At 53.1% G+C, this 24,015-nt stretch overlaps 2 protein-coding genes across 19 annotated transcripts in view; one reads left to right on the forward strand and one right to left on the reverse strand.

The window, feature by feature from the left end:
• Positions 1 to 402: 402 nt before the first annotated feature.
• RALGDS (ral guanine nucleotide dissociation stimulator) overlaps positions 403 to 24,015 on the reverse strand; it is a 67,833-nt gene continuing 44,220 nt past the window's right edge. For 14 of the 18 annotated variants that reach the window (XM_089913944.1, XM_022578317.3, XM_022578314.3 and 11 more), the window contains 2 exons: positions 23,896 to 24,010; positions 16,814 to 21,373 (listed from right to left, as the gene is read on the reverse strand). In XM_089913944.1, coding sequence (XP_089770070.1) covers positions 21,198 to 21,373; positions 23,896 to 24,010 — 291 coding nt within the window. In that variant the 3' untranslated portion in view covers positions 16,814 to 21,197. Of the gene's footprint in view, positions 15,253 to 15,959; positions 16,205 to 16,813; positions 21,374 to 23,895; positions 24,011 to 24,015 lie in introns of those variants that run through there. The other 4 variants (XM_089913939.1, XM_089913935.1, XM_089913942.1 and 1 more) reach the window with 4 other exon arrangements.
• CEL (carboxyl ester lipase) lies at positions 4,464 to 13,210 on the forward strand. The gene is made up of 11 exons (XM_022578323.3): positions 4,464 to 4,786; positions 7,006 to 7,156; positions 7,234 to 7,356; positions 7,538 to 7,735; positions 8,313 to 8,443; positions 8,611 to 8,718; positions 8,821 to 8,938; positions 10,498 to 10,684; positions 10,869 to 11,072; positions 12,242 to 12,439; positions 12,753 to 13,210. Exons 1-11 carry the CDS (start codon positions 4,721 to 4,723, stop codon positions 13,132 to 13,134), a joined length of 1,866 nt encoding a protein of 621 aa, XP_022434031.2. The 5' UTR covers positions 4,464 to 4,720; the 3' UTR covers positions 13,135 to 13,210.

The following is a 24,015-nucleotide window of genomic DNA, read 5'->3' on the forward strand; positions in this document are numbered from 1 at the left end:
CCGGCCTTGTAGAGCTGAGCGCCCCGACGTGCCTGTCGCTCCCACTGGGGGTGAGGTGCAGCTGCCTGGGCCTTCCCCCTTCCCTCACCTCTGTACCGCTTTCACTCAGGCCGAGGTCTCTGCTGGTGGATCTTAGCTGTGGCCGGTCCCACTTCTTAACCATGCTGCTAACCTCAAAGCTCAGAGGGAGAAGGTCTGGGTTCTGGCCCCCTCTCCCGGAAGCCGCCTTGGTCCCTGTGCAGAGCTGAGAGAGGCATGCCGGGGGGCAGGGACACTCCATTTGCAGCTAAGCCCCACCTTACCCAGAACCTGCCTTCTATGTGCCGAATTGGACGGGCTTCCCAGGTTCTTGAAAAGGATTCAGGGGTTCCCTACTTAGAAACCGAAATACCTACACACACACCCCTTTTAAAAAGCATTTTATTATGGAAAATAGCAAATATACACAGAAGTTCTGAGTATTGTATAATAAGCCCCTATTTATCCATCATATGGCTTTACCAGTTACCATCCCATACTTCAGTGTGTGTCTAACACATCAGGACTTTTTGTTTTCAAAACACAGTGACGCTGTCATCACACTTAACAAATCAACAGCAACTCAGCTTCGAATGCGCCCATCCAGTTGGGAGGCACCGATGTCTGCTGGGTCCCTTTAGTGACACGAGCACTGACTGACCAGCAGATTCGGGTGCTGTCAGCCTCATCCACTGGCCTCATTTATGGCTCCACAGCGATGACCAGTGATGACCAGGGGGACGCTTTTAGCTTTGTGATGATCTGTTTCAATCCGTTGCAGTCATGCTTTTTGCTGCCCTACTTGTCTCATGTCTGGCCTGAGAGCAGCCCCGGGTTGGGTCCTGTGTCCTTCGACGCACCCTCTGGTCTTCCAGCCTCCTTGCTTCCAGCCACCGTGATGGCCCAGGCTCCTCCACTGCATTTCCTGTCTTAGATCCAGCCTAGCCGTTGCTCCAGGGTGCCACCTTCCTTGGTGTGGAAATGGTGTTTAGACACCCCAATCTGGGCACCAGGGGGTGCTTGTTGCTCCTGGGTTTTCTTTACCTCTAGGGCTTTGGATCACACAGCTAGGAAATGGACACTTTTTTACCCCCCAAAAAATAATGTTATGAGTTCATATAGATATCTCCCAATGAAAATGTAAGATTATAAGGTTTTACTTCTCTGCGCAGCATGTGGGATCTTAGTACCCCGACCAGGGATTGAACCCACACCCCCTGCATTGGAAGTGCAGAGTCTTAACCGCTGGGCCGCCAGGAAAGTCCCTCTCTGATCTCATTCATTTCTTTTTCCACCTATGCTGAAAATCTTACACCGCTAGCATAACTACTTTTTCTCCTGTAACATACATATATTTTCAAAAGAGAAAATATAATAGATCATATAACTTATCAAGTATACAAATTTAAATAACAAGTGATAAATTATATAAAGTAATCTTTGATAAAATAATATGACCATCCAAAATCATTTAAGATTGTGTTGCACTTGCTTTCTCCTTAGGATAAATGCTGCTATGAACATACAGTCACGCCTCCAAGTCACTTGAAGTAACCGTTTTCTCTGTGGCTAGAACATCTACTGACATAGTTAGGTTCCCTACAACTTAAAATGGACGTTTCTCTGCCTGAAAACAAATTTTAAATGTTCCTTTTGAGCGCCTTGTAAACAGAAGACCCTGATCATTGTTGTGCTATGAACCTCTCAGACATCGTTCCCTGAGCAAAGGTATCAGTGGGGAAGTTAAGAGAGGTAAAGACACATGTCCAGATCCCACAGCTATCGAGTGGCAGTGTCAGGGTTGGACCTGTGTCTGTCTGATTTACAAAGGTTAACGCAGGTGCATATGCCCTTACAGAATGTGCTCCAGCCCAGAAAAACATTTTAAAAAGTATTTGTGCCATTAAATCAATTTCGTTAGTTTTCGTTAGTTTCTGTCAGTTATACCAATTCAGAACTTTTGATACTTCCAACGTAGACTCTTTGGAAGGTCATAGATGCTCCGAGCACACAGTGATAACCATGGAGTCTTTCTGAAGGAGGATATGCTTACCCACAAATATGTGCATCAAGTTTCAGGGGCATCCCGGCTCCCACGGCCTGTCCTTAAACTTCCTAACAGGCCCATGGACCAGGATTCAAAACTCCCAGTTCAGACATTTGGATTAAGTTTTCTCCACCGAGTTACCATGATGCGGCTGATATGTAACAACCACACTGCTCCAAGTTTTGTCTGATTTTCCCAGTTTTCTTTTGTGAGAACCAAGGAGTCAGAAGATTGCCTGAGAGAGGAAAAAGCTACAGCCGAGGCCATGCACAGCAAATCCCACACAATCCACAGCAGGGGGACCGAGGTGGCCCAGGCACGCAGGCCAGCCCCTCTTCCAGGTTAGAGTCCCAGGGCTCTTGGGAGATCTGTCAAAGAAAAACCAGACTACACTCCAATAAAAATGATTAAACACACACACACACACACACACACACACACACACACACACACACGACAGTTGTTAAAGCGGTAAGAAGACTTTTTTTTTTTTTTTTTTGGCCGTGCCGCATGGCTTGTGGGATCTTAGTTCTCCAACCAGGGACGGAACCCAGGACCCTCGCAGTGGAAGCCTGGAGTCTTAACTACTGGACCGCCAGGTAATTCCCCAAAACAGATTTTATTCAGGATTATTGCGATAGGGAAAGAGAGACTTCCATATAGAGCTGAGCTCAAGTCCAAATACAGCCTGGGCAAGTGGGGTTTCCTAGCCAAACAAGGCTGAGAGAGAGTCTGTGGATGGAAACTTACTAAGAGGAAACACCAGGGCTTCCCTGCTGGCGCAGTGGTTGAGAGTCCGCCTGCCGATGCAGGGGACACGGGTTCGTGCCCCGGTCCAGGAAGATCCCACATGCCGCGGAGCGGCTGGGCCCGTGAGCCATGGCCGCTGAGCCTGCGCGTCGGGAGCCTGTGCTCCGCAATGGGAGAGGCCAGAACAGTGAGAGGCCCGCGTACCGCAAAAAAAAAAAAGAGGAAACACCAGGGGAGAGGGGGTTTCCGGAGAGACTGACCTAACAGGATTCTTGCTGAAGACAGACCAGGGCGGTCAGCGATCATCGGTGCGGGGGACGGCAGAGGATGGGGACCCCAATCAGAGATCGAGGCAGATATGGAGGGTGGGGCATTCTGGTTAAAGCAATTTAGCGAGATTCTTGCTAAAAGTGGAGGATGCAGAGTTGAAGAAGAGGTCTGGGAGCCTGAGTAGAGTTTGGTCAAGGAGAGGCTCTTTGTCAGACCTCAGCCAGTGGCCAAAGCTATCTCGGCTGAGATGAATGCCCCTGCAGTTGGTCTCTAACACAGGGTCAAGCAATGAACACATTGGACAGACCCAGCCAGGAAGCTGGGGCGGATTTTTTTACTGGACAGACAGTGTTAGACTCTCCCAGGCACTTCTGGGCATGCTCGTCCTGTGTCTATCGATCACCTACTCTGTGCAGGACGATGTGAGGCCCTCGCTATTAAATGAAGAGGCAGCCACCCCCTATTAGTGAACTGCAGGCCCCCTTCCCTCTCCTGCCCCCTTCCTTTCCTCCTCGGCTACTATAAATAACACTGCACTGAACGTCCTGGAATGTTCCCCTCCCCCCTATTTAGAATTACCTCCTTTAGAACAGATTCTTAGAACTGGAGGAGGCAGGCGAAGGTGTGAGTCAACAAGGGCATTTCCTTGTCACTGGCAGCACCCCTCAACACCTTTGCACCCCGGCCCCACACTCGCCAGCCCAGCCTGCATGGCCTCTTCTTCCCAGTGTCCTGACCCCCTCCCACCTGCAGCCGCCCACCCCTCCCCACCTTTCTCCAGCCTCTCTCGATTCACTCTGCATCACAAAAAATCTGGGCACAGGAAATGGTAGGCGGACAGGCAGACAGACAGATGGACAGCTGTGTATCTGCAGGTTCCCTGTGGCCAGAAAGCCCGGCCCTTCCTTTTCCCCGGGAAGCCCTCAAGGCTGGGCTGGATCTCTCGTCCTGCCCTCCCAGGACTGTGCTGCTGACAGAGAGAAGAAGCCCCCATACCCGGAGGGCGGGACCACCTCATGATGCTCAGGTCCCCACCCCACCTCGAACTGCACAGCCAGCCGCTGCCCAGTAGCCCGTGGCCCTCTCTGTTGCAGAAATCACGCGCCCAGTCGCCTATCAGCGCCCACTGCAGAGCTGCAGGCACGGCATGGGGACGAAGCATGCCCATTTCCCCAGGAGCGAAAGCAAGCCCTTGTCGAGGCGCCCGAATGCAGCGCACTTAGCACCCAGCCAAGCCCCAGCCCTCCCCACACCCCCTGCACCCGTGCCATCTGCCTCTGCTCCCAGGCAGGCAGTAACCTGCACAGGTGCACTGTACGGACCAGGTCACAGGGCAGCAGCCGACCCTGGGAAAGATGGACTGTCCCCACGTGTGTGTGTGTGTGTGTGTGTGTGTGTATGTGTGTTTGCGTATATATGCGTGTTTGCACGTGACCTTGGCCCAGCCCGACCCCGGCTGGAAACAGCAGGTGTCTCCTGACCCCAGGTACACCACCTGGAGTTCGGCCAGCCTGGAGGAAAGGGTAACGGTAGGAGGCGGGGGAAAGGGTCCCTCCTCAGGCAGCTCTGGGCTGGCTCCAGGCCCATAAATACCGCAGGCCCAGAGCGAGGGCCACAGAGAGGCAGCCACACACCATGGGGCGCTGGGAGCTGGTGGTCTTGGGCCTCGCCTGCTGGCTGGCTGTGGCGAGTGCGGCGAAGGTAAGCGAGAGCCCAGCAGAGGGGTCGGGCCGGGGGAGGGGTCCCTCTCTCCTCCGCTGAGCCAGACCTGGAAACTGGGGACAGGGCCCAGCCGAGGGAAGACAGGCAGAGTCACTGGCAGAAAGAGCCAGACTGAGAAAGAGAACCCGACAACAGACTACCAGCCTTTCCCGGCACTTACTGTGCGTTTCGTGTTTTGCCCTTCGCAGGATGACTCAGGCTGCCAGATAAAATACTGGGTGCCCAATTCAACTTGAATTTCACATAAACCACAAGTCATTTTTGGTGTATGTTCCACCCAATATTTAGGACATACACTAAAAAAAAAAAAAAATCATTTATCTGAAATTCAAGTGTAACTGGGCAACCTGAACTTTTATTTGCTGAGTCGGCAAACTGACCCACAACACCCCTCTGGCTCCTTCCCCTCTCTAGAGATGTCAACGTTGTCCCTCTTTTCCGGAAGGGGAGACGGGGGCCCAGAGCAGACAAGGGGTTTGCCCAACATCACACAGCCACAGGGGCTGAGCAGGAGCCTGGAACCTGGGCTAGTCCAACCCTGGAGTCTGGCTCGAAGTGTAACCTCCATCTCCCGGTCCCCCACCCGCCTGCTTGCTACAGCTCCCCTCCCCAGTGAGAGTCAGGAGGCCCAGCCAACCCTCCTGGGGCGGCCATACCGTCTGAGCTCCCTCACTGCCCTCCTGCAGCGTGAGGGACACAGGGCGGGGAAACACTTCCAGGGCGGAGTGAACAGCCACGCGCAGAGCGCACCGTGCGGGTCCCGCCACCCTTCAAGCTGCTCTCTCAGGCCCTGCTCTTTCCACCCTCTGCCGTCCCGAGGTTCGAACCCCTGCTGCCTCGTTCTGGGCGCCGTCTGCCCCCGAGAGAAGGTCACTCTCCTTCAGGGGGAGCTCTTTTCTGGGTGCTGAGGGGGCCCTGGTTCCTTCCGTGTTGCTCCAGAGCCAGCGACGCCCCTCCCCACCGGCCTCGATGGATGGCCAGGGTCCGCATGCCCTGCCCCGCCCCGGGGCCCTCAGGCCGATCTCAGTCACACAGAGCCACTTCTGAGCTGCTCCCCGCCAGGCGCTGACCTGGTCCGTGCCCTCTCCCAGCAGCCAGGGAGGCTGATCAGGAAAAATGCCTCGAGGCTGGGGGTGTGTGAGGCTCCTCCAGGACAGGAAGCGGGGAGAGAGGGAGACAGGGGCCAGCCTGGGCTTGCCGCCTGGGCCCAATCCCCAGGCACCTGGCAGGTGTTGCTTCCAGCCCCTTCCTCTCCAGTTCCAGCCCACCTGATCCCCACCCAGCAAGGCAGGGGGCCCCTCTCAGCATAGACTTCAGAGGGCAGCTGGGATCCCGCCAGGCCTGGGACGTGGGGCTGCCCTGCCCCTGCCCACCTGGAACCGAGCGCAGGTGAGAGCCAGGAAGCATGGACTTGTGCTCACCCTGGGCCACGGGGTGAAGCGCTGGGAGGGGAGAAGGGCCGGCCCTGAGTTCAGACAGTTTCCCAGCGGTGACTTCAAACAGGAAAGCCTCAGTGTTCCCTCCAGGAACAATGGGTAGATGAGCACCAGCCCCCGGGATGCTGGTGAGGATTGGACGCATTGGTCCGCGGGGGGCCGGCTCTGCACAAGGGCTAGATATGCAGCAGCGGTGCCGGCGGCCTTGGGGGGCAGGGTTCTTTCCCGGCTTGGAGCACAGGGGCTGTGAGGACTTGAGGGGACACCGTCGGGGGAGATGAGCGGAGGAGAAAGACAGGCCCACCGCTCAGGGAGCGCACAGCTGGGCGTGAAACATTCAGTGTCCACGGTGCATCTGTCACTGCTGGCAGCTGGACAAGCAAACGGGCCACGAGGGAGATACTGTCGTCACCCATCTTACAGGAGGGAAAACTGAGGCTCAAGGGCATAGGCGACCACAGCAAGAATCCAAACCTCCACCCCACCTGTCCCGGCCTTCTTGGAAGGCTTTCCTGAGGACACACTGCTTGAACCAGACTCCTTTGAGATTCAGGGAGCAGGACACCCAGGGGGTGAGTGGGGAGTGAGCCCCCTCCTCAAGCAATGGGAGCAGGTGGCAGGGGCCTCGGTCTCAGGTACAGATGGGCCCCTCCTTGAAGCTGTCTCTGGGGAGCCTCTGGGCACCCGGGGCCTGCGGGTGGGCTCCCTGCCCCCAGGCGCTGACCAGCCCAAGCCCCCCTGATCTCCCGCCTCCCATCCCAGCTGGGTGCCGTGTACACGGAGGGCGGCTTCGTGGAAGGAGTCAACAAGAAGCTGGGCCTCCTTGGCAACTATGTCGACATCTTCAAGGGCATCCCCTATGCCGCCGCCCCCAAGACCCTGGAGAACCCACAGCGACACCCCGGCTGGCAAGGTGGGAGTGGGTGAGGGTGGGGCAGGCCCTGTGGCTGGTGGGCCCATCCTCACCCCAACCCCTCCGGCCGTCCCCAGGAACGCTGAAGGCCAAGGACTTCAAGAAGCGTTGCCTGCAGGCCACCATCACCCAGGACAGCACCTACGGGAAAGAGGACTGCCTCTACCTCAACATCTGGGTCCCCCAGGGCAGGAAGGAAGGTCTGCTCTCCCCACACACCCTCCAGCTCCCCTCGCCCTGCAGGAAGCCCCCAAGTAGCCAGAGGCCCTGTCCCTGCCCCTGGGTTGTGCCTGGGGGCTTCAGAGCTGAACTTCCCTGACATCAGCACAGAGCGGGGAGGGGGCTCATCTGGGGTCCCCGGGCCTGCTCCCCCCGCCTCAGTCTCCCGGAACCTGCCCGTCATGATCTGGATCTACGGAGGTGGCTTCCTCGTGGGGTCCAGCCAAGGGGCCAACTTTCTCAGCAACTACCTGTACGACGGGGAGGAGATCGCCACTCGAGGCAACGTCATCGTGGTCAGTTTCAACTACCGCGTCGGCCCCCTGGGCTTCCTCAGCACCGGAGACTCCAACCTGCCAGGTCCGCTGGGCACCGGGGGCACTGGGTGTGGGAGTGAGCGTGCCCAGCCCCTAAGCTCTGAGCCCAGCGGGGACACCCCTCAGCAACCCTTGTTCTGAAACAACTCCCGACATCCCCCCAGAAAGGCCCAGAATCCTATCTGCAGAGTGAGGGAGCTGGAGCTGGACCGTGACACACAGCTGTAGCCAAAGAGAAGAGGTTGCCAGCCAGACCCAGAGAGCGCCGGGGGGAGGGGCAGGGAGTCAAGTGAGAGAGACAGGGGCTGGGACACCGAGGCAGTGACTCGGGACACGGAAGCCCCAGGACAGACAAGAGGGAGTGTGGCCCAGCGGGAGACAGCTGAGCGGCCCTGGCCCTCCGCGCCCTTTCCCGAGCCTGGGACCCGCTCCCACAGCTCCCAGCCCGCCAGCCTCCTGGGGACGCTGCAGGACGTAACACCTGGGGCTCCAGAGGGTCTCCGCACAGTCAGGGACGTGCTCATCCCACCCACACGGACAGCGCACCTTGTGTGGGCCAGGCCCCTAGCACCCCGGTCTGGGCTGAGGGTCCCCGATGAAGGCCCCTGCCCTGTCCCCAGGTAACTATGGCCTTTGGGATCAGCACATGGCCATCGCTTGGGTGAAGAGGAACATTGCAGTCTTTGGGGGAGACCCTGACAACATCACCATCTTTGGGGAATCAGCCGGAGGGGCCAGCGTCTCTCTGCAGGTCTGGGGACCCCTAAGGGGGGGCCTGCCCCCAAGGGTGTGGGAGGGGGTGATGCAGATAGGGAGTAGGGGGGCTGGAGCTGACGTGTGGGGTGTCCTTGGCCGAGCCCTGGAGACGGGGGGCCGGGGGTGGGGCGAGGTTGGTGACAGGACCTCTGTGTATTGCAGACCCTCTCTCCCTACAACAAGGGCCTCATCAAGAGAGCCATCAGCCAGAGTGGTGTGGCACTGTGCCCCTGGGCCATCCAGAAGAACCCCCTCTTCTGGGCCAAAAAGGTAAAAGGAGGAGCTGTGGGGGGGAGGAGCCTTCCTCCTTTCCACTCTCTGTCCTGGACCCCGTGTTCTCTGCCCTGAGCACTGCCTCTCCCCAACCCCCAGATCGCAGAGAAGGTGGGCTGTCCCTTGAACGATACTGGCAGGATGGCCAAGTGTCTGAAGATCACCGACCCCCGTGCCCTGACATTGGCCTATAAGATGCCCCTGGCAGGCATGGAGTGTGAGTAGGGGCTGCTGGGCGGGGGACACGGGGGCTCCACATTGGGCGCCACGTCTGATCCTGGCTCTGTCGCCAGCTCGCTGGCGTCCCCAGGCAGCTTGCTGCCACCACTGCCCTTGCAGGCCTCAGTGGCCTCGGCCGTAAGGGGAGGAGGGGCTGTTCTTTTCTCTTGTCTTCGGTGGGTCACGACCCCTTCGAGAAGCTGATGAATGTTTGGTCTCCATCCCCCAACAACGCACACACGTGCAGTCATCTGTACACAATTTTTGGCAGACTCGTGGACCCCAGACCAAGAGCCTCTGTACTAGGCGAACATTCATTCTTTCCTTCACTCGTTCATTCAACAACATTTCCTGAACACCCACTGTAGCATTTGGCCCTTCCAGCTCTGCTACTCTGTACCCCAGGAAGGTCAGGGGGGCCCCAGCAGCAAAATCCTATGAGTGTCTGTCTCATCAGCCCAGTAGGTGAGAATTCTCTCTTGCTCCTTCTTCTAAGGCAAAGCATGATGGGACCCCATCATTTGTATTTTACCTAATGTGAATTAAACCATAAGTGCTAGGCAAAATGAAACCAAAGCAAACAACATGGCCCCAAATGCAAACCAACTTCACGTCTGAGGGTTCCGCATCTGGGGAGTCAACCAACTGAAGATGGAAAACGTTAAAAAAAAAAAATTCCAGGAAGTTCCCAAAAGCAAAATTTGAGTTTGCCTCTCCCTGGCAACTATATACATAACGTTTGCATGGCATTTACAACTATTTACATAGCATTCACATTGTATTAAGTATTATAAGTAATCTAGAAATGATTTAAAGTACGCAGGTAAATGTGGGTAGGTTATATGCAAACACTGCACCATTTTATATAAGAGACTTGAGCGCCTGGATTTTGGTGTCCTGGTAGCAATACCCATGGATTTGCAGAAATGCGACTCTATTTCCTTTTGAGCTGAACTGGAGGGAAAACGGGCCAGGCCTAATGAAGGCAGGGCAACCCTCTGCCCTAAGCCAGCCATATGGTCCTTTCCAGGCCAGTTCAGGGGTCTCGCGCCATTTCCGGCTAACACACTGGAACCCAGCGCGGAGAGGGGGCACTCTTTCTCCATCGGTCCCCTCAGTGATTTCGAGGTCTTCCTCCCCCCTGATTTAGGCCCAGCAAGAAAAGAGGGACAGGAAAGGGGCATCAGTGGCAGCGAGAGGACAGTCTTGGCCCCTGGACCAGTGGTTCTCGACCTGGGCGATTTTGTGCCCAGGGAACACGTGGCAGAGTCTGGAGACACTTTTGGTGGTCGCAGCTGGGGAGAGGGTGTTACCTGGTGTCCAGTGGGTCAAGGCCAGGGAGGCTGCTAAACACCCTGCACTGTGCAGGACGGCCCCTACGACAGAATGATCGGGCCCGAATGTCAGTCGCGAGGAGCCCTGGTCTCCAACAAGGGAGGCAGATCTCCACCGCGGCCTCAGGATGGAGTCAGCTCCTGTCCTGGAGGTTGAGGGGCAGGGCAGGTGGGTACCGGAAGGTGTGAAAACCTGCTGCTCTCCCCCGCCCCCGCCCCCCAGACCCCATGCTGCACTACCTGGGCTTCCTCCCTGTCGTCGACGGAGACTTCCTCCCCAGTGACCCCATCAACCTGTACGCCAACGCTGCGGACATTGACTACATAGCAGGCACCAACGACATGGACGGCCATGTCTTCGCCAGCGTGGAGATGCCGGCCATCAACAAGGACAAACGGGCCATCACAGAGTAAGGCGGGGGTGGTGGCACAGGGACGGTGCCCCGGGGCAGCTGGGGGAGGCATCGACAGAATGAGGAAGGGAGCACCGTGGCAGGGATGGGGGGGTCGCCCGTGGCCTTCTGTGGCATAGGGGTGCAGATACCCTCCTGTGGGCATGGGGTGGAGGATCCAGTGTCAGCCTGGACTCTGCAGGGAGGACTTCTACAAGCTGGTCAGCGGGTTCACCATCACCAAGGGGCCCAGCGGTGCCAACGCCACCTTTGACTTCTACACCAAGCCCTGGGCCCAAGACTCGTCCCAGGAGAACAAGAAGAAGACCGTGGTGCACTTGGAGACTGACATCCTCTTCCTGATGCCCACGGAGATCGCTGTGGCCCAGCACAAGACCAACGCCAAGTGAGGAGGGGGGCGCGGGGCTGGCCCACCTGGGATCACGCACCTTGCCAGCGAGGTCTGGCAGGTGGGTGGCTCCCAGGTGTCCGAGAGGCCTGGGAAAGGCATGCTCAGTCCCCGCCTGTGCCTGCACCATCTACCAGACCTGACGGGGCTTGGGAGGGCCCCTCTTCCCCTCCCAGCCTTGAGGGCTTTACAAAACCCTCCTGTGAGCCTCTGCCCAGTGCAGCCCTGCACGCTCTCCCACACCCCATAGCTCTTCCCGTCGGAAAGTCCTTGAGTCTGCCTTCCATCCCTCATGCTGTGTAGAAGGAGGGCAACACTGGGTGATGTTCTCTGCTGTGGGTTTCGAATTTGCCAACTTTCAAAATAAGCCTGTGGCCACATTAAAAACCTCCATATAGTAATAGCCGGTGTAAATAAAAAATAAGTTAGGAATGCTTAAAAAGTAGAAAGATAAAATTACGCCTAGAAGTCTGGGATGAAAGCTTTGCAATAAATTTAGCTCTGAGGTTCCTGTCAGTCAAAGCAAAAAGGGAAACATCTGAGGGCATATACTACCTTGTCCAATCAAATCAAGAATACAAATTCACTTGCAGAGAAAAAGAATCTGTTTTTTTGGGGGGGCTGTGCCATGCAGCATGCGGGATCTTAGTTCCCTGACCAGGGACTGAACCCGTGCTCCCTGCAGTGGAAGCGTGGAGTCTTAACCACTGGACCGCCAGGGAAGTCACAAAAACAATCTTTCTTGATACTGAATTATGAAAGGAAGACGCCTCCCTATGTTTGGTAGAGGCGAAGTATAAATACAATTGAAATTGTAGAACCCATGAAGTCATAAATTTGGCCACAGCTTTCCTTCCCCCAGGTGTAATGATCCAGATCCTTCCTGAGTCTTTTTAAAAAAAATACTTTATATTTATTTATCTATCTATCTATTTATTTATTTTGTCCATACCATGTGGCTTGCAGGATCTTAGTTCCCCGACCAGGGATTGAACCCGAGCCCTCGGCAGTGAAAGCGCCGAGTCGTAAGCACTGCACCACCAGGGAATTCCCCTTCTGAGTCTTGTGGGAATTCCCCAGACCCTTCCCTGCTCTCCCCATGGCCTTCCCCTGGGGCCCCAGGTGAACACCCTGCCAACGTGGGTGGTCTCCACTGCCCTCCTCAGGAGCGCCAAGACCTACACCTACCTATTCTCCCAACCGTCTCGGATGCCCACCTACCCCCGCTGGGTGGGGGCTGATCATGCAGACGACCTCCAGTACGTCTTCGGGAAGCCCTTTGCCACCCCGCTGGGCTACCGGCCCCAAGACAGGACTGTCTCCAAGGCCATGATCGCCTACTGGACCAACTTTGCCAGAACTGGGTAAGGCAGCGGTGAGGGTGGCCTCCTGCCACCTTGCCCTGCAGGGCTGGGGTCCAGTCCCTGTTCGCTCACTTACACTTAACCTCCCTGAGCCTCGGTACCCCCGTCTGTGTAAGGCTCAGAGCTCCTGGCTGGGCCTCAGGATGCGCATGTGCCCAGCCAGTGCCCAGGAGACAGGGACGTGCTTACGGGGCAAAGGGTGGAGAACTGCCCAGGAGAGCCGGGGCAGAGCCGGGCCAGGGGCCTGGGTCTCCAGCCTGCCGTGAGCCCCTGGGCCCCAGCCAGCTACCCAGCCTTTTTTCTCACTCTGCAGGGACCCTAACATGGGCCACTCGCCTGTGCCCACGCACTGGGATCCCTACACCCTGGAAAGTGGCAACTACCTGGAAATCAACAAGAAGATGGATGGCAGCTCCATGAAGCAGCACCTAAGGACCAATTACCTGCAGTACTGGACCGTGACCTACCAGGCACTGCCCACGGTGACCGGCGAGGGGGCCACCCCCACGCCCCCCACGGGCGACTCTGAGGCCACCCCCACGCCCCCCGCGGGCGACTCTGAGGCCACCCCCGCGCCCCCCACGGGCGACTCTGAGGCCACCCCCGCGCCCCCCGCGGGAGACTCTGAGGCCACCCCCGCGCCCACCGCGGGCAACTCTGAGGTGGCTCAGATGCCCATAGTCATTGGCTTCTAATGTCCTTGGCCTCCAGAGGCCACAGGGTGTGACCCCACGGCCCACCTTCCCTCCCAAGCTCTTCCTGAATAAAGCCTCATCCCTCTCTGTCTGGCATCTCTTTTTGCTCCCAAGACCCAGCTGGAGGAAGGGGGGCCTCAGCTCTCATGACAGCACCAGGAGCCCGGCCCAAGGGTTTCACCCTGATCTGTCAGCCCTCAAGCTCCAGGAAGCCGACAGGACCATCCTCATTTTGGAGAGGAGGAAACAGGTTCAAAAAAGTGAAGCGTCAGGGCCAGGACTGGGATTCCGGTGTGGATCCCTCCACACAAGGCTGCTGGCTCCGAGGGGCTGGGCTCTGCAGGCGGTGGCCGCCTCTGGACCAGTAGAGCCCAGCCACGGCCAGGTCCTCTGGGGTGAGGGGAGGGACCTCCGTGTTCTGACTACAGTCTGCCTCCAGCTGGATGCGAGTCAGTGAGAGGGCAAAGCATTGCACTGGAAGGATCAGAAGCAAAGGGTGCAAGAGAACTGCGCGTTGGGCAGTGCCCGATGTCTCTGGCAGAGTCGGCGGGGGGGAGACAGAGGTCAGAGTCGGGGTCATCTCCACCTCTGGGCGTCTAGCCCAGGCACATGCCCAAGGTCATCAGAGCAAGATTCAAACCCAGAGACTCCACAGCCAGCGCTTGCAACAATGTTGGGGTTTCCTCTCCCCGCTCCCCTCCATTCTTCAGTCACTGTGGGGTGGGGGTGAGGGATCAGAGATTCCAGAGTCCTGAGCAGCTCAGCCTGGGGGCGGGGGGTGGGGGGAGTGGGTGCAGTAGCACCGAGGGTCAGCCGGCCACCCTCCCTCTCCAGCAACAGATGGAAGGCTGAGCCCGGGCAGCGAGTCCTGCAGCCCCACGCAGCAGAGCTGAACAGGGGTCAAACCTGGCCCCCCGAGGAGCAGGGGTCACCCCAGGCTGGCCTGTGACCACCTTGGTGGCTCTGGGCTTCCTGGCCTGGTCGGGTGTAAAAGACGGAAGGAGACAGCCCCTCGCTGCAGTGTGGGCTCTCCCGGTCACTAGCCCTGCTCTCGGCCGACGGAGCCCAAGGATGCAATGTATCCCTGCTCTGCACGCACGTGACTTCTCTAAGCGTTTCTACCTGCTGGGTCTGCTCTCAGGCGCCTCCTCTGGGCCTGGACAGTGCTGCAACGTGGTACTTCTCTCCCTTGCTGGGGGACAGAACAGTTGTGCCTATCATTCAGGAAATCATGTCCCTGGATGGCTGGGCCACATCACAATGGCCGGCATCCAGGTGTGTGCTCAGTCCCTAGGCTGCACGGGCCTCCCTGGCAGGGGCGAGCCCTGCTGTGTGTCTGGGTGACACCTGCAGCCGTCCGGACAACTTGGGGAGATGCCTCGTAATTCGTCTGGCTCTTGCCTTTCCAGGCTTTATCCAGGGGATGAAGCTGAAAATACCAAGGTGCAGGCCAGAGGCCTGTCCAGAGTCCTGGAGGCTCCCTGATGGGCCAAGTGGTAACCCTTTAACTCCTCTCACGATGAAGCCCCGGGGGAACACGCAGGTGAGCTCAGGTCAGAGTCTGTTTACCACCCTGACAAGACGTGGTGCTTCAGTATGTCATTGGCAAGGCTGTGCCCAAGCGTGTCTGTGGGTTGGCAGTCTTGGGGGCATCCCCCCTCCCCGCCCCCATGCCTCACCTTTCAACCTTCCCCGCGGGAAAGGTTCAAACAACCCGCCTCCCCGTGACATAACCACAACACAGACTTGGACAAAAAACGCAGCCATTCTGGGGGACTCTGCAAGCTCTAAGGGCTCCGGCCCAGCTAGCCTTTAGGACATAGTCGGTACCAACACAACTGCCTTTGTAAACTGGTGATTGTGTAAGACGGTGGACCTCAGAACCACACGGCCTCTGACTTTATCTTGGCTAGAGAGGGACGATGCAGGGGTCCGTCACTGGCAGGAATCAGTCTCCTTACCCTGGCAAACCAGCACTCACCCGGGATTCATCAGACACCAGCCCGGATGAGTGGCCACCACATGCCGGACAGAGAGAGGCAGGACGCCTTCTAGCGAGTTTCTGGGTGAAATCAACTGTGTGAAGAATTGTAGAAAATCCTAGAGTTGCTGGAAATCCTAGTTCACAAGAACAGGAATGCTTAAGGAACGAGGCCCAGCTGTGGCCTTAAAAGCTGCATCACAAACACTTCCCCTGGACAGTGAAACCAGCAGGAAAAGGAATTCTCATGTCAGAGACAAGGATTCCAGGAGGTCAAGGGTCGATCACAGGGCCCTGGAGGATGCAGAGCCCCCATGCTGTCCATAGTCCACTGGCTAATAATGACCCCCTGGCCTGTTCCTTCCCACATTGCACTTTTTGATCTGTTGACAATTTCTCCCCACTTACTGCTGATGAAATTCCAGAGTTTGACCTTGAAATCTACAAGTGGTAGACTGGTGGTCAAGACACTCTTAACAGGACAAGGAGAAAATGCTCCCTCTTCCCGGAAAGCTCTAGAAATCAGCTTGTATATGTCAATCCCAGTCTACTATATATAATATAGATAACTAATAAGAACCTACTGTACAGCATTCTGAACTCTGCTCAATACCCTGTAATGACCTGTATGGGAAAAGAATCTAAAAAAGAGTGGATATATGTGTATGTATAACTGACTCACTTTGCCGTACAGCAGAAACGAACACAACACTGTAAATCAACTATACTCCAATAAAAATTAATTAAAAAAACATATTTTGCCAATAAGAAAAAAAAAGAAAAGCAGTTTGGGAGGAAGTTATTTTTTAAAAACTGGGATAAAAATATATATAACATAAAAATGTTAATTTTATAAACAAACATTTATTTAAATATTAAATTATTAAATAGATTATTTATTTATTTATTTGGCTGTGTCGGGTCTTCATTGCGGCTCTCGGGCTTCTCTCTAGTTGTGGTGCGCAGGCTCCAGAGCGCGCGGGCTTAGTAGCTGCGGCACACAGTCTCTCTAGTTGTGGCCCACAGGTTTAGTTGCCCTGCAGCATGTGGGGATCTTAGTTCTCCGGCCAGGGATCGAACCCACGTCCCCTGCATTGGAAGGCAGATTCTTAACCACTGGACCACCAGGGAAGTCCCAAACATTTTATTTTTAAAAGTATGATTCAGTGACATTAATTCTATTCTCACTGTTGTGCAACCATCACCACTATTTCCAAAACGTTTCATCACCCCAAATAGAAACTTTATACCCATTAACTCCCCATTCCCCCCCCCACCTCCACCCCAGTAATCTCTTCTACTTTCTGTTCCAATCAATTTGCCTGTTCCAGATATTTCTTACAAGTGGAATCAGTGTTTTCAAGGTCCATCCACGTTGTAGCATGAATCAGAGCTCCATTCCTTTTTACGTCTGAATAATATTCCTATGCATACTGTTGACGTACAATTGTGCACAGTATTCTCTCATAATCCGTATTTCTGTAAAGTCGGTAGTGATGTTCCCACTTTCGTTTCAGGTTTTAGTAATTTGAATGTCTTTTTCCCCTCTTTTTTCTTTAGTCAATCTAGCTAAAGGTTTGTTAATTTCACGGATTGTTTTTCAAAGAACCAACTTTTGGTTTTGTTGATCTTCTACTCCTCTGTTTTGTTTCTCTCCCCTATAATCTTTATTATTTCCTTCCTTCAGCTAGCTTTGGGTTTAGTTTGCTCTTTTTCTAGTTCTTTAAGGTGTAGAGTTAGGTTACTGATTTGAAATCTTATTTTGTAACGTAGGCATTGACAGGAGTAAAATTTCCTCTTTGGACTACTTTTGCCGCATCCTGTAGGTTTTTGGTACATTGGTTTTGATTCCTTTCATCTCAAGGCATTTTCTAATATCCCTGTGGGTTCTTCTTTGACCCACTGGTTGTTAAAGAGTGTGTTGTTTAATTTTCACATATTTATGAGTATTCCAGCTTTCTTCTCCTGTAGATTTCTGGCTTTATTCCACTGTGATTGGAAAAGATACTTTGTATGATTTCAATCTTTTAAAAATTACTGAGACTTGTTTTGTGGTGTCATACGTGATCTGTGCTTGAGAACACGCCACATGTTCTTGAGAAGGTGTGTTCTCTGTTATATTCTATACACGTTAGCTAGGTCTCATCTGATGTATGGTGTTGCTCAAGCCCTGTTTCCTTACTGGTCTTCTGTCTGGTTGTTCTAGTCATTATTGGAAGTGAGGTCTGAAGTCTCCAACCGTCTATTTCTCTTTTCAATTACATCCATTTTTGCTTCATGTGTTCTGGAGATGTGTGTATGTTTACAATTGTTCTATATTCTTGATGGATTGAATCTTTAAGCGATATATACTTTCTCTCTTGTTACCTTTTAGACTTAGTCTATTTTGTCTGATAATAACATAGCCGTTCAGCTACCTTTGTTTACTATTTTCACAGAATATCCTTTTCCATCCTTTATTTCAACTTTTTCATATCGTTGTAGATAGGTGGATCAGGGTTTTTAAAAATCCATTTTATCACTCTGACTTTTAATTGGAGAGTTTAACCCATTTACATTTAATTACTGATAAGCATTTTCTTCTTCCATTTAGTTATTTGTTTGTATAACTGTATGTCTTCTACACTTTTTGCTCCTCAATTCCACCACTATTGCTTTTTAAGGCTTTGATTTTTTTTTTTAATTAAAAAAATTTTTTTGTTTTTGGCCACACCTCGCAGCTTGTGGGATCTTAGTTCCCTGACCAGGGACTGAACCTGGGCCCTCGGCAGTGAAAGTGCAGAGTTCTAATCACTGGACCGCTGGGGAATTCCTTTGGTTGATCTTTTTTTAATAGTGCACCATTTTGATTCCTTTCTTTCCTGTGCATTTCTAAAAAAATATTTTCTTATTGATTGCCTTTGGGATTACAAGGAACATCTTAAACTCGTAACAGTCTAGTTTGAATAATACCAAATTAGTTTCAGTAGTATACAAACATGCAGCTCCTCTGATCTCCATCCCTCCCCCTTTATGTGGTTGTTGTCACAGGTTATGTCTTTATACATTCTGTTCCCATTAACACACTTATACTTATCGTTTTATGAATCTGCGTTTTAAGTCATATAGAAAAAAAAGAAAAGGTACAAACAAAAGTGCAACAATACAGGCTTTTAGAATTACCTATTAGTTACCTCACCTAGTGTTCTTTACTTTTTCACATGGCTTGGAGTTACAGTCTAGTGCTCTTTCATTCAACCCAAAAGGCTCCCTTTAGCATTCCTTGTAGGCAGGACTATTAATAACAAACTGCCTTAACTTTGTTTATCTGGCAACATCTTAATTTCCCTTCATCCTTAAAGGATAGTTTACTACATACAGAATTCTTTTTCTTTCAACACTTTATTTTTTATTGTTTTTGGCCACACCGCTTGGCATGCGGGATCTTAGTTCCCTGACTGGGGATTGAACCTGTGCCCCCTGCAGTGGAAGCACACAGTCCTAACCACTGGACTACCAGGGAATTCTCATCTTTCAACACTTTAACCATGTCACTCTACAGCCTTCTGGTTCCCATGGTTTCTGATGAAAAAACTCAGCTGTTAATCTTATTGTGGAGGGACCCCACCCCACCCCTTGCACATGACTGTTTCTTTCTTGCTGCTTTCAAGATTTCCTTTTTGTCTTTCAACAGTTGTGTTGTAATGTGTCTTGTGTGGCTCTCTTTGAGTTTATCATGCTTGGAGTTCATTGAGCTTCTTAATGTGTAGACTTATGTCTTTGATCAAATTTGAGATGTTTTCAGCCATTATTTCTTCAAATAATCTCTCTCCTTCTGGGACTCTCTTTATGCATATGCAGTTACATTGGATGGTGTCCCCACAGTCCCTCTGGGTCTGTTCAATCTTCTTCCTTCTTTTTCCTTTCTGCTCCTCAGGCAGAATAATGTCAACTGCCTTAGTTCACAGATTCTTTCTTCTGACGGCTCAAATCTGCCACTGAACCCCACTAGTGAGTTCTTCATTTCAGTCATTGTACTTTTCAGATCCAGAATTTCCACTTGGTTTATTTTTATAATTTCTATCTCTTTACTAAATTCCCTATATGTCCTTACATTGTTCTCTTGATTTCCTTTAGTTTTTCGTCCGTGGCTCCTTTTCGCTCGCCGAACATATTCAAGACAGCTGACTTAACGTCTTTGACTCGTAATTTTAATGTCTGAGCCTCCTCAGGGATAGTTTCTGTCCAATTCTTTTTTTTTTTTTTTCCTGTGAACAAGCCCTATTTTTCTGTTTCTTGATATGCTTTGCGATTTGTTGAGACCTGGATATTGAGAATTATAATATCGTAACTCTGGAAATCAGACTCTCCCCCTCCTCAGGGATCGCTTCTGTTGCTTGAGGGCTGCCGTCTTCCGTTTCTGTAGTGACTTTTCCAAACTGTTTTTGCAAGGCCTATATTCCTTGTTGTGTAGTCACTGCAGCTTCTGCCCCATTGTCTCAGGGCGTCAGTGTGTGACCTGACAGAGATTTCCTTAACAGCTGAAGTTCAGCAGCCATCACCCTTCCTCAAGCACTCTCCTGGTTGTTGTGTCTGATGAGGTTCCAGAGTCTCAAAAGTGTTGATTCTGATAGTTTTTTTCCCCCAGCTTCATTGTTGTTTCCATGGAGAGACTGATCTTTACTCCACCATTTTCTGTTAAAAACGTTATTTTTATTTATTTAAAAAATATTTATTTATTTATTTGGTTGCACCGGGTCTTAGTTGTGGCACGCGGGCTCCTTAGTTGTGGCATGCGAACTCTTAGGTGCGGCATGCATGTGGGATCTAGTTTCTTGACCAGGGATCGAACCCGGGCCCCCTGCATTGGGAGCGCGGAGTCTTAACCACTGCGCCACCAGGGAAGTCCCCAAAACGTTGTTTTTAAAAACACTGGAATTTCACAGGTTGCTGCTATGCCGTGTGAAAGCACTTCCAAATTCAAATATCAGGGGTTCTGAGGGGCTGTCTCAGCTCATGGCCCAGTTTAATGATACTGAAGTGAACATCTGCTCTGTGAAAGGTGGACTTCTCTGTTTCCTTAAGTGAGCCAGAGAAGGGCGGCTGGCCCTTCTTGCTTTTCCTGCCCTTCTTTATTTCCTGTGTAAAATAAACCAATAACCCTGCAAGATTTCCTATTTGAACATGGAATGTGAGAGTCTATATCTCACTTCAATGAGCACAGGCAATGAAAGAACAATACCACAACTCCCAGGCTATAGTAGAAACAGGGTTTTAATATAATATTCAAGTCTAGCATTTGCTATTTACAACAAATAAATATTGCCCCTCCCCAACTGGTAAACATTTTTTTTCACCTTTTATACAAATATTCAATCCCCCTCCCCTCCCCCCGAAACCCTCCTTTCCCACCAATCCCCGTCTCGTGTGGTCTCGTAAAGCCCAGGATACAGTGGTGGATGGCACTTGCAGTGTCATGAAATCTGACATCAGTGGGACTTGGCCGAGACCGTCCTCACTCACCGGTTAAGAGTGTGGTCTGTGAAGGGGGTGTCTCTCTCCTCTGCCAGGGGAGGGCTGGAGTGGGCAGTGGGCGAGACTCCCTCACTTTCAGTTGGCCCTGATGATGGAATCTTTGGTGCAGCCTGAGGAAGGCCACAATGGTGGGAGGAGAGAACTGCAGTGGTCAGACCCGGTGGATGAGTAGTGCCCTGGGGTGCCCATGGGCACAGGTGGCAGTGGCCCACACCTGGGAAGGTGTGAGGGAAGTGTACGGAGGGGCAGTGCCCGGCGGCATGCAGGGCTCCGTGCCCATTGGCAGCGCTCCTTGGCAAAAGTCAGCTAGTCCTCTGGTTCCAGAGAGCAGAAGGCACCTAAGGCAGCGAGTGGTCCACGGGAGGCCAGGTCAGCCCATCGACTGGCAGGCATCAATCCCGGCAGCAGGAGAGGTTCAGGGTGAAACTGGAGTCTGGGGGTGGCCTGGGCTGGCAGCTTGGGCACAGGTGCCCACCTGGCCTGAGCCACTGTAGTCTGTAAGTGCTTAGTTGCCCAGCCAGCTAGACCCTGGAAAGGGCAGCTCTGTGGCTGGCCAGCTAGGGACAAGTTAGAAGATGCCCTTGGCAATCTTGAGTCCCTTCTGTTTCATGCGCGGGAGGGTAGAGCTGGCTCCATGCCTGACCTTTGCCCCCTTGGTGAAGGTCCGTTTCTTTAGGACAAAGTCATAGTTGGCAGTAGAGTTCATGGCGTAGAACACGTTGGCGTTGTCAGGGATCTTCAGCTCTGGTCGGGGAGGGGCAGAGGGTCAGCTGTGCTTATGCGGGCCCCACTGGACACCCCACCACTTGAGAGCCCCCAGGAGGGCAGGCCTGATCCAGACACCTGAGACCCCTCAATGCAACTCCAGGACCACCAAGGACCCCTCTTAATGACACCTGCCTGGGACAGACTCTGCTGAGGCACTGAGGGACTTCCCTGGTGGCACAGTGGTTAAGAATCCGCCTGCCAATGCAGGAGACACGGGTTTGATCCTTGGTCTGGGAAGATCCCACATGCCGTGGAACAACTAAGCCCGTGCGCCACAACTACTGAGCCTGTGCTCTAGAGCCCGCGAGCCACAACTACTGAGCCCGTGTGCCGCAGCTACTGAAGTCTGCACGCCTAGAGCCTGTGCTCCGCAACAAGAGAAGGCACCGCAGTGAGAAGCCTGCGTACCACAACAAAGAGTAGCCCCCTCTCGCCACAACTAGAGAAAGCCCGCACGCAGCAACGAAGACCCAGCGCAGTCAAAAATAAATAAGTAATTAATTTTAAAAAGAAAAGAAAAAAGGAACTCAAAAACTAAAAGGACTCTGGGGACTTCCCTGTTGGTGCAGTGGTTAAGAATATGCCTGCCAACGCAGGGGACATAGGTTCGATCCCTGGTCCGGGAAGATCCCACATGCCGTGGAACAACTAAGCCCATGCGCCACAACTACTGAAGCCCGTGTACCTTAGAGCCTGCGCGTCACAACTACTAAGCCCATGCACTACAACTACTGAGACTGAGTGCCAAAACTACTGAAGCCTGCGCACCTAGAGCCCGCGCTCTGCAACAAGAGAAGCCACCGCAATGAGAAGCCCGCGCACCACAACAAAGAGTAGCCCCCGCTTGCCGCAACTACAGAAAGCCTGTGCGCAGCAACGAAGACCCGACACAGCCAAAAATAAAAATAAAATAAAAATAAAAAGGACTCCGACTCCAGGAAGCCCCACCTCAGTCTGCAGCTGGCAAAGGGTCACCCCATCCTGCCCCCTGCTGCCTTCACTGATCAGGAGGTCCAGCTGCAATAAGCTTTCTAGAACCTAGATCACCTCCCCGGAATCCTGCACAACTCAGGACAAGGGCTCTGGGGCCAAGTTAAGGGCGGGCTTTGCCCCAGGCCTCCTGCACAGGGTTTCATAGGGTGCCAGGATCCCAGCAGGTGCTTGCTCTTGGCTCTGTTTCCCATCCTCTCCTCTGGCCTTGAGCCTGTTACTCTCCACTGCTGGGCTGGAACATGTGTGCTCTGGGCTCCATCGTGTGGCTCTTACTCTGGTCGTTAACCTGTCTAGGTCTCAGGCTTCCTTTTCTGTAAGATGGGGGTCCCACCTGCCTTGCTTACCTCACCAAAATGGTGCAACAAGGTTAAGAGAGGATTTAGAAAACAATTTCTAGCGGTCGTGGCGGGTCATTGCTAACTGTCTGGGTAATGGCTGTGAATGCAGCATGGGAAAGGAAAGAGTGATGATAATCTTTGCAGTTATGGCACATCTATGGCACACGTACACACATGAGCATATAATCCATGTATATATGGATCAACTCACTACCTATTTTATCTCCATTGTGGGGATGGGAAAATAGGCACAGAGGACTTAAGGAATTTGCCCGAGGTCTACAAGCTGTAGCTGTCTGGTTCCAAGTCTGTGCTTGTTCTTGATCCTTTCCCTTTCCCAGTTTTTAGAATACCCAGCTGCTCCCTAGTAGCCTCTGTGTTTAGTATCTACTATGGGCTGAAAGTTGGTGTCCTCTCTAAATTTGTTGAAATCCTAACCCCCAATGTGATGGGATTAGGAGGTGAGGCCTTTGGGAGGCCATTAGGTCATCAGGGTGGAGCCCCACGAATGGGATTCGTGCCCTTATGAAAGGGACCCCAGAGAGCTCCCCACGCCCTTCCACCATTTGGGTTCATAGTGAGAAGTCAGCCACCCGCAACCCAGAAGAGGGCCTTCACCAGAACCTGACCATGCTGGCACCCTGATCTTGGACTTCTAGCTCCAGAACCAGGAGAGATAAATTTCTGTCATTTAGAAGCCACCAGTGGTGGTATTTTGTTATAACAGCCAGAACGGACTAAGACAGTGTCATACGTTCATGGATTTTCACAAATTCGATGCTTTAATCCACGGTAGTCGTGATCTTTTCTGAAGCACTCATTTCCCATCTTAGCCAGAAAACGCACTTTTGTACGGCCTGTGGGCTCGGCCATCTGGCTGCCTGGCCCCAGGAGAACAGCCTTTTCTCCCCCCTCCTCAACCATGCTAGCACTGAACGAGGTCTCCCACTGACTATTCACGGCCACGGAAAGGCAAGGAACAAGGGTCCAGCAGCCACCAGGGGCCAGTGAGGAGACACTGGGGGCATCCAGAGCTGCCCCTAGGCAGGTCTGTGTGTGGACAAAGCCCACGCCCACCCTGGTGGCATGTCTTCTGGGGTGGTGGGCCTGGGGCACGGTGCTCCCTGCCTCCCGGCCCCATCGCCCGCCTGACCGGCCCTGACTTACTTCGATCGTCCGAAATAACCTGCACCAGCTCGTAGTCTTCTGGCTCATCCTCATCCAGGTTGTGTTTGTCCATGGCTTTGCGGATTACAGCTGGAGCCTTGTCTTGGCTGGTCACCTGGA

This window comes from Delphinapterus leucas, chromosome 6 (genome assembly GCF_059928025.1).
Source record: "Delphinapterus leucas isolate spDelLeu-1000000601 "Yukka" chromosome 6, BTC_Dleu_Yukka2, whole genome shotgun sequence".
NCBI lineage: Eukaryota > Metazoa > Chordata > Mammalia > Artiodactyla > Monodontidae > Delphinapterus > Delphinapterus leucas.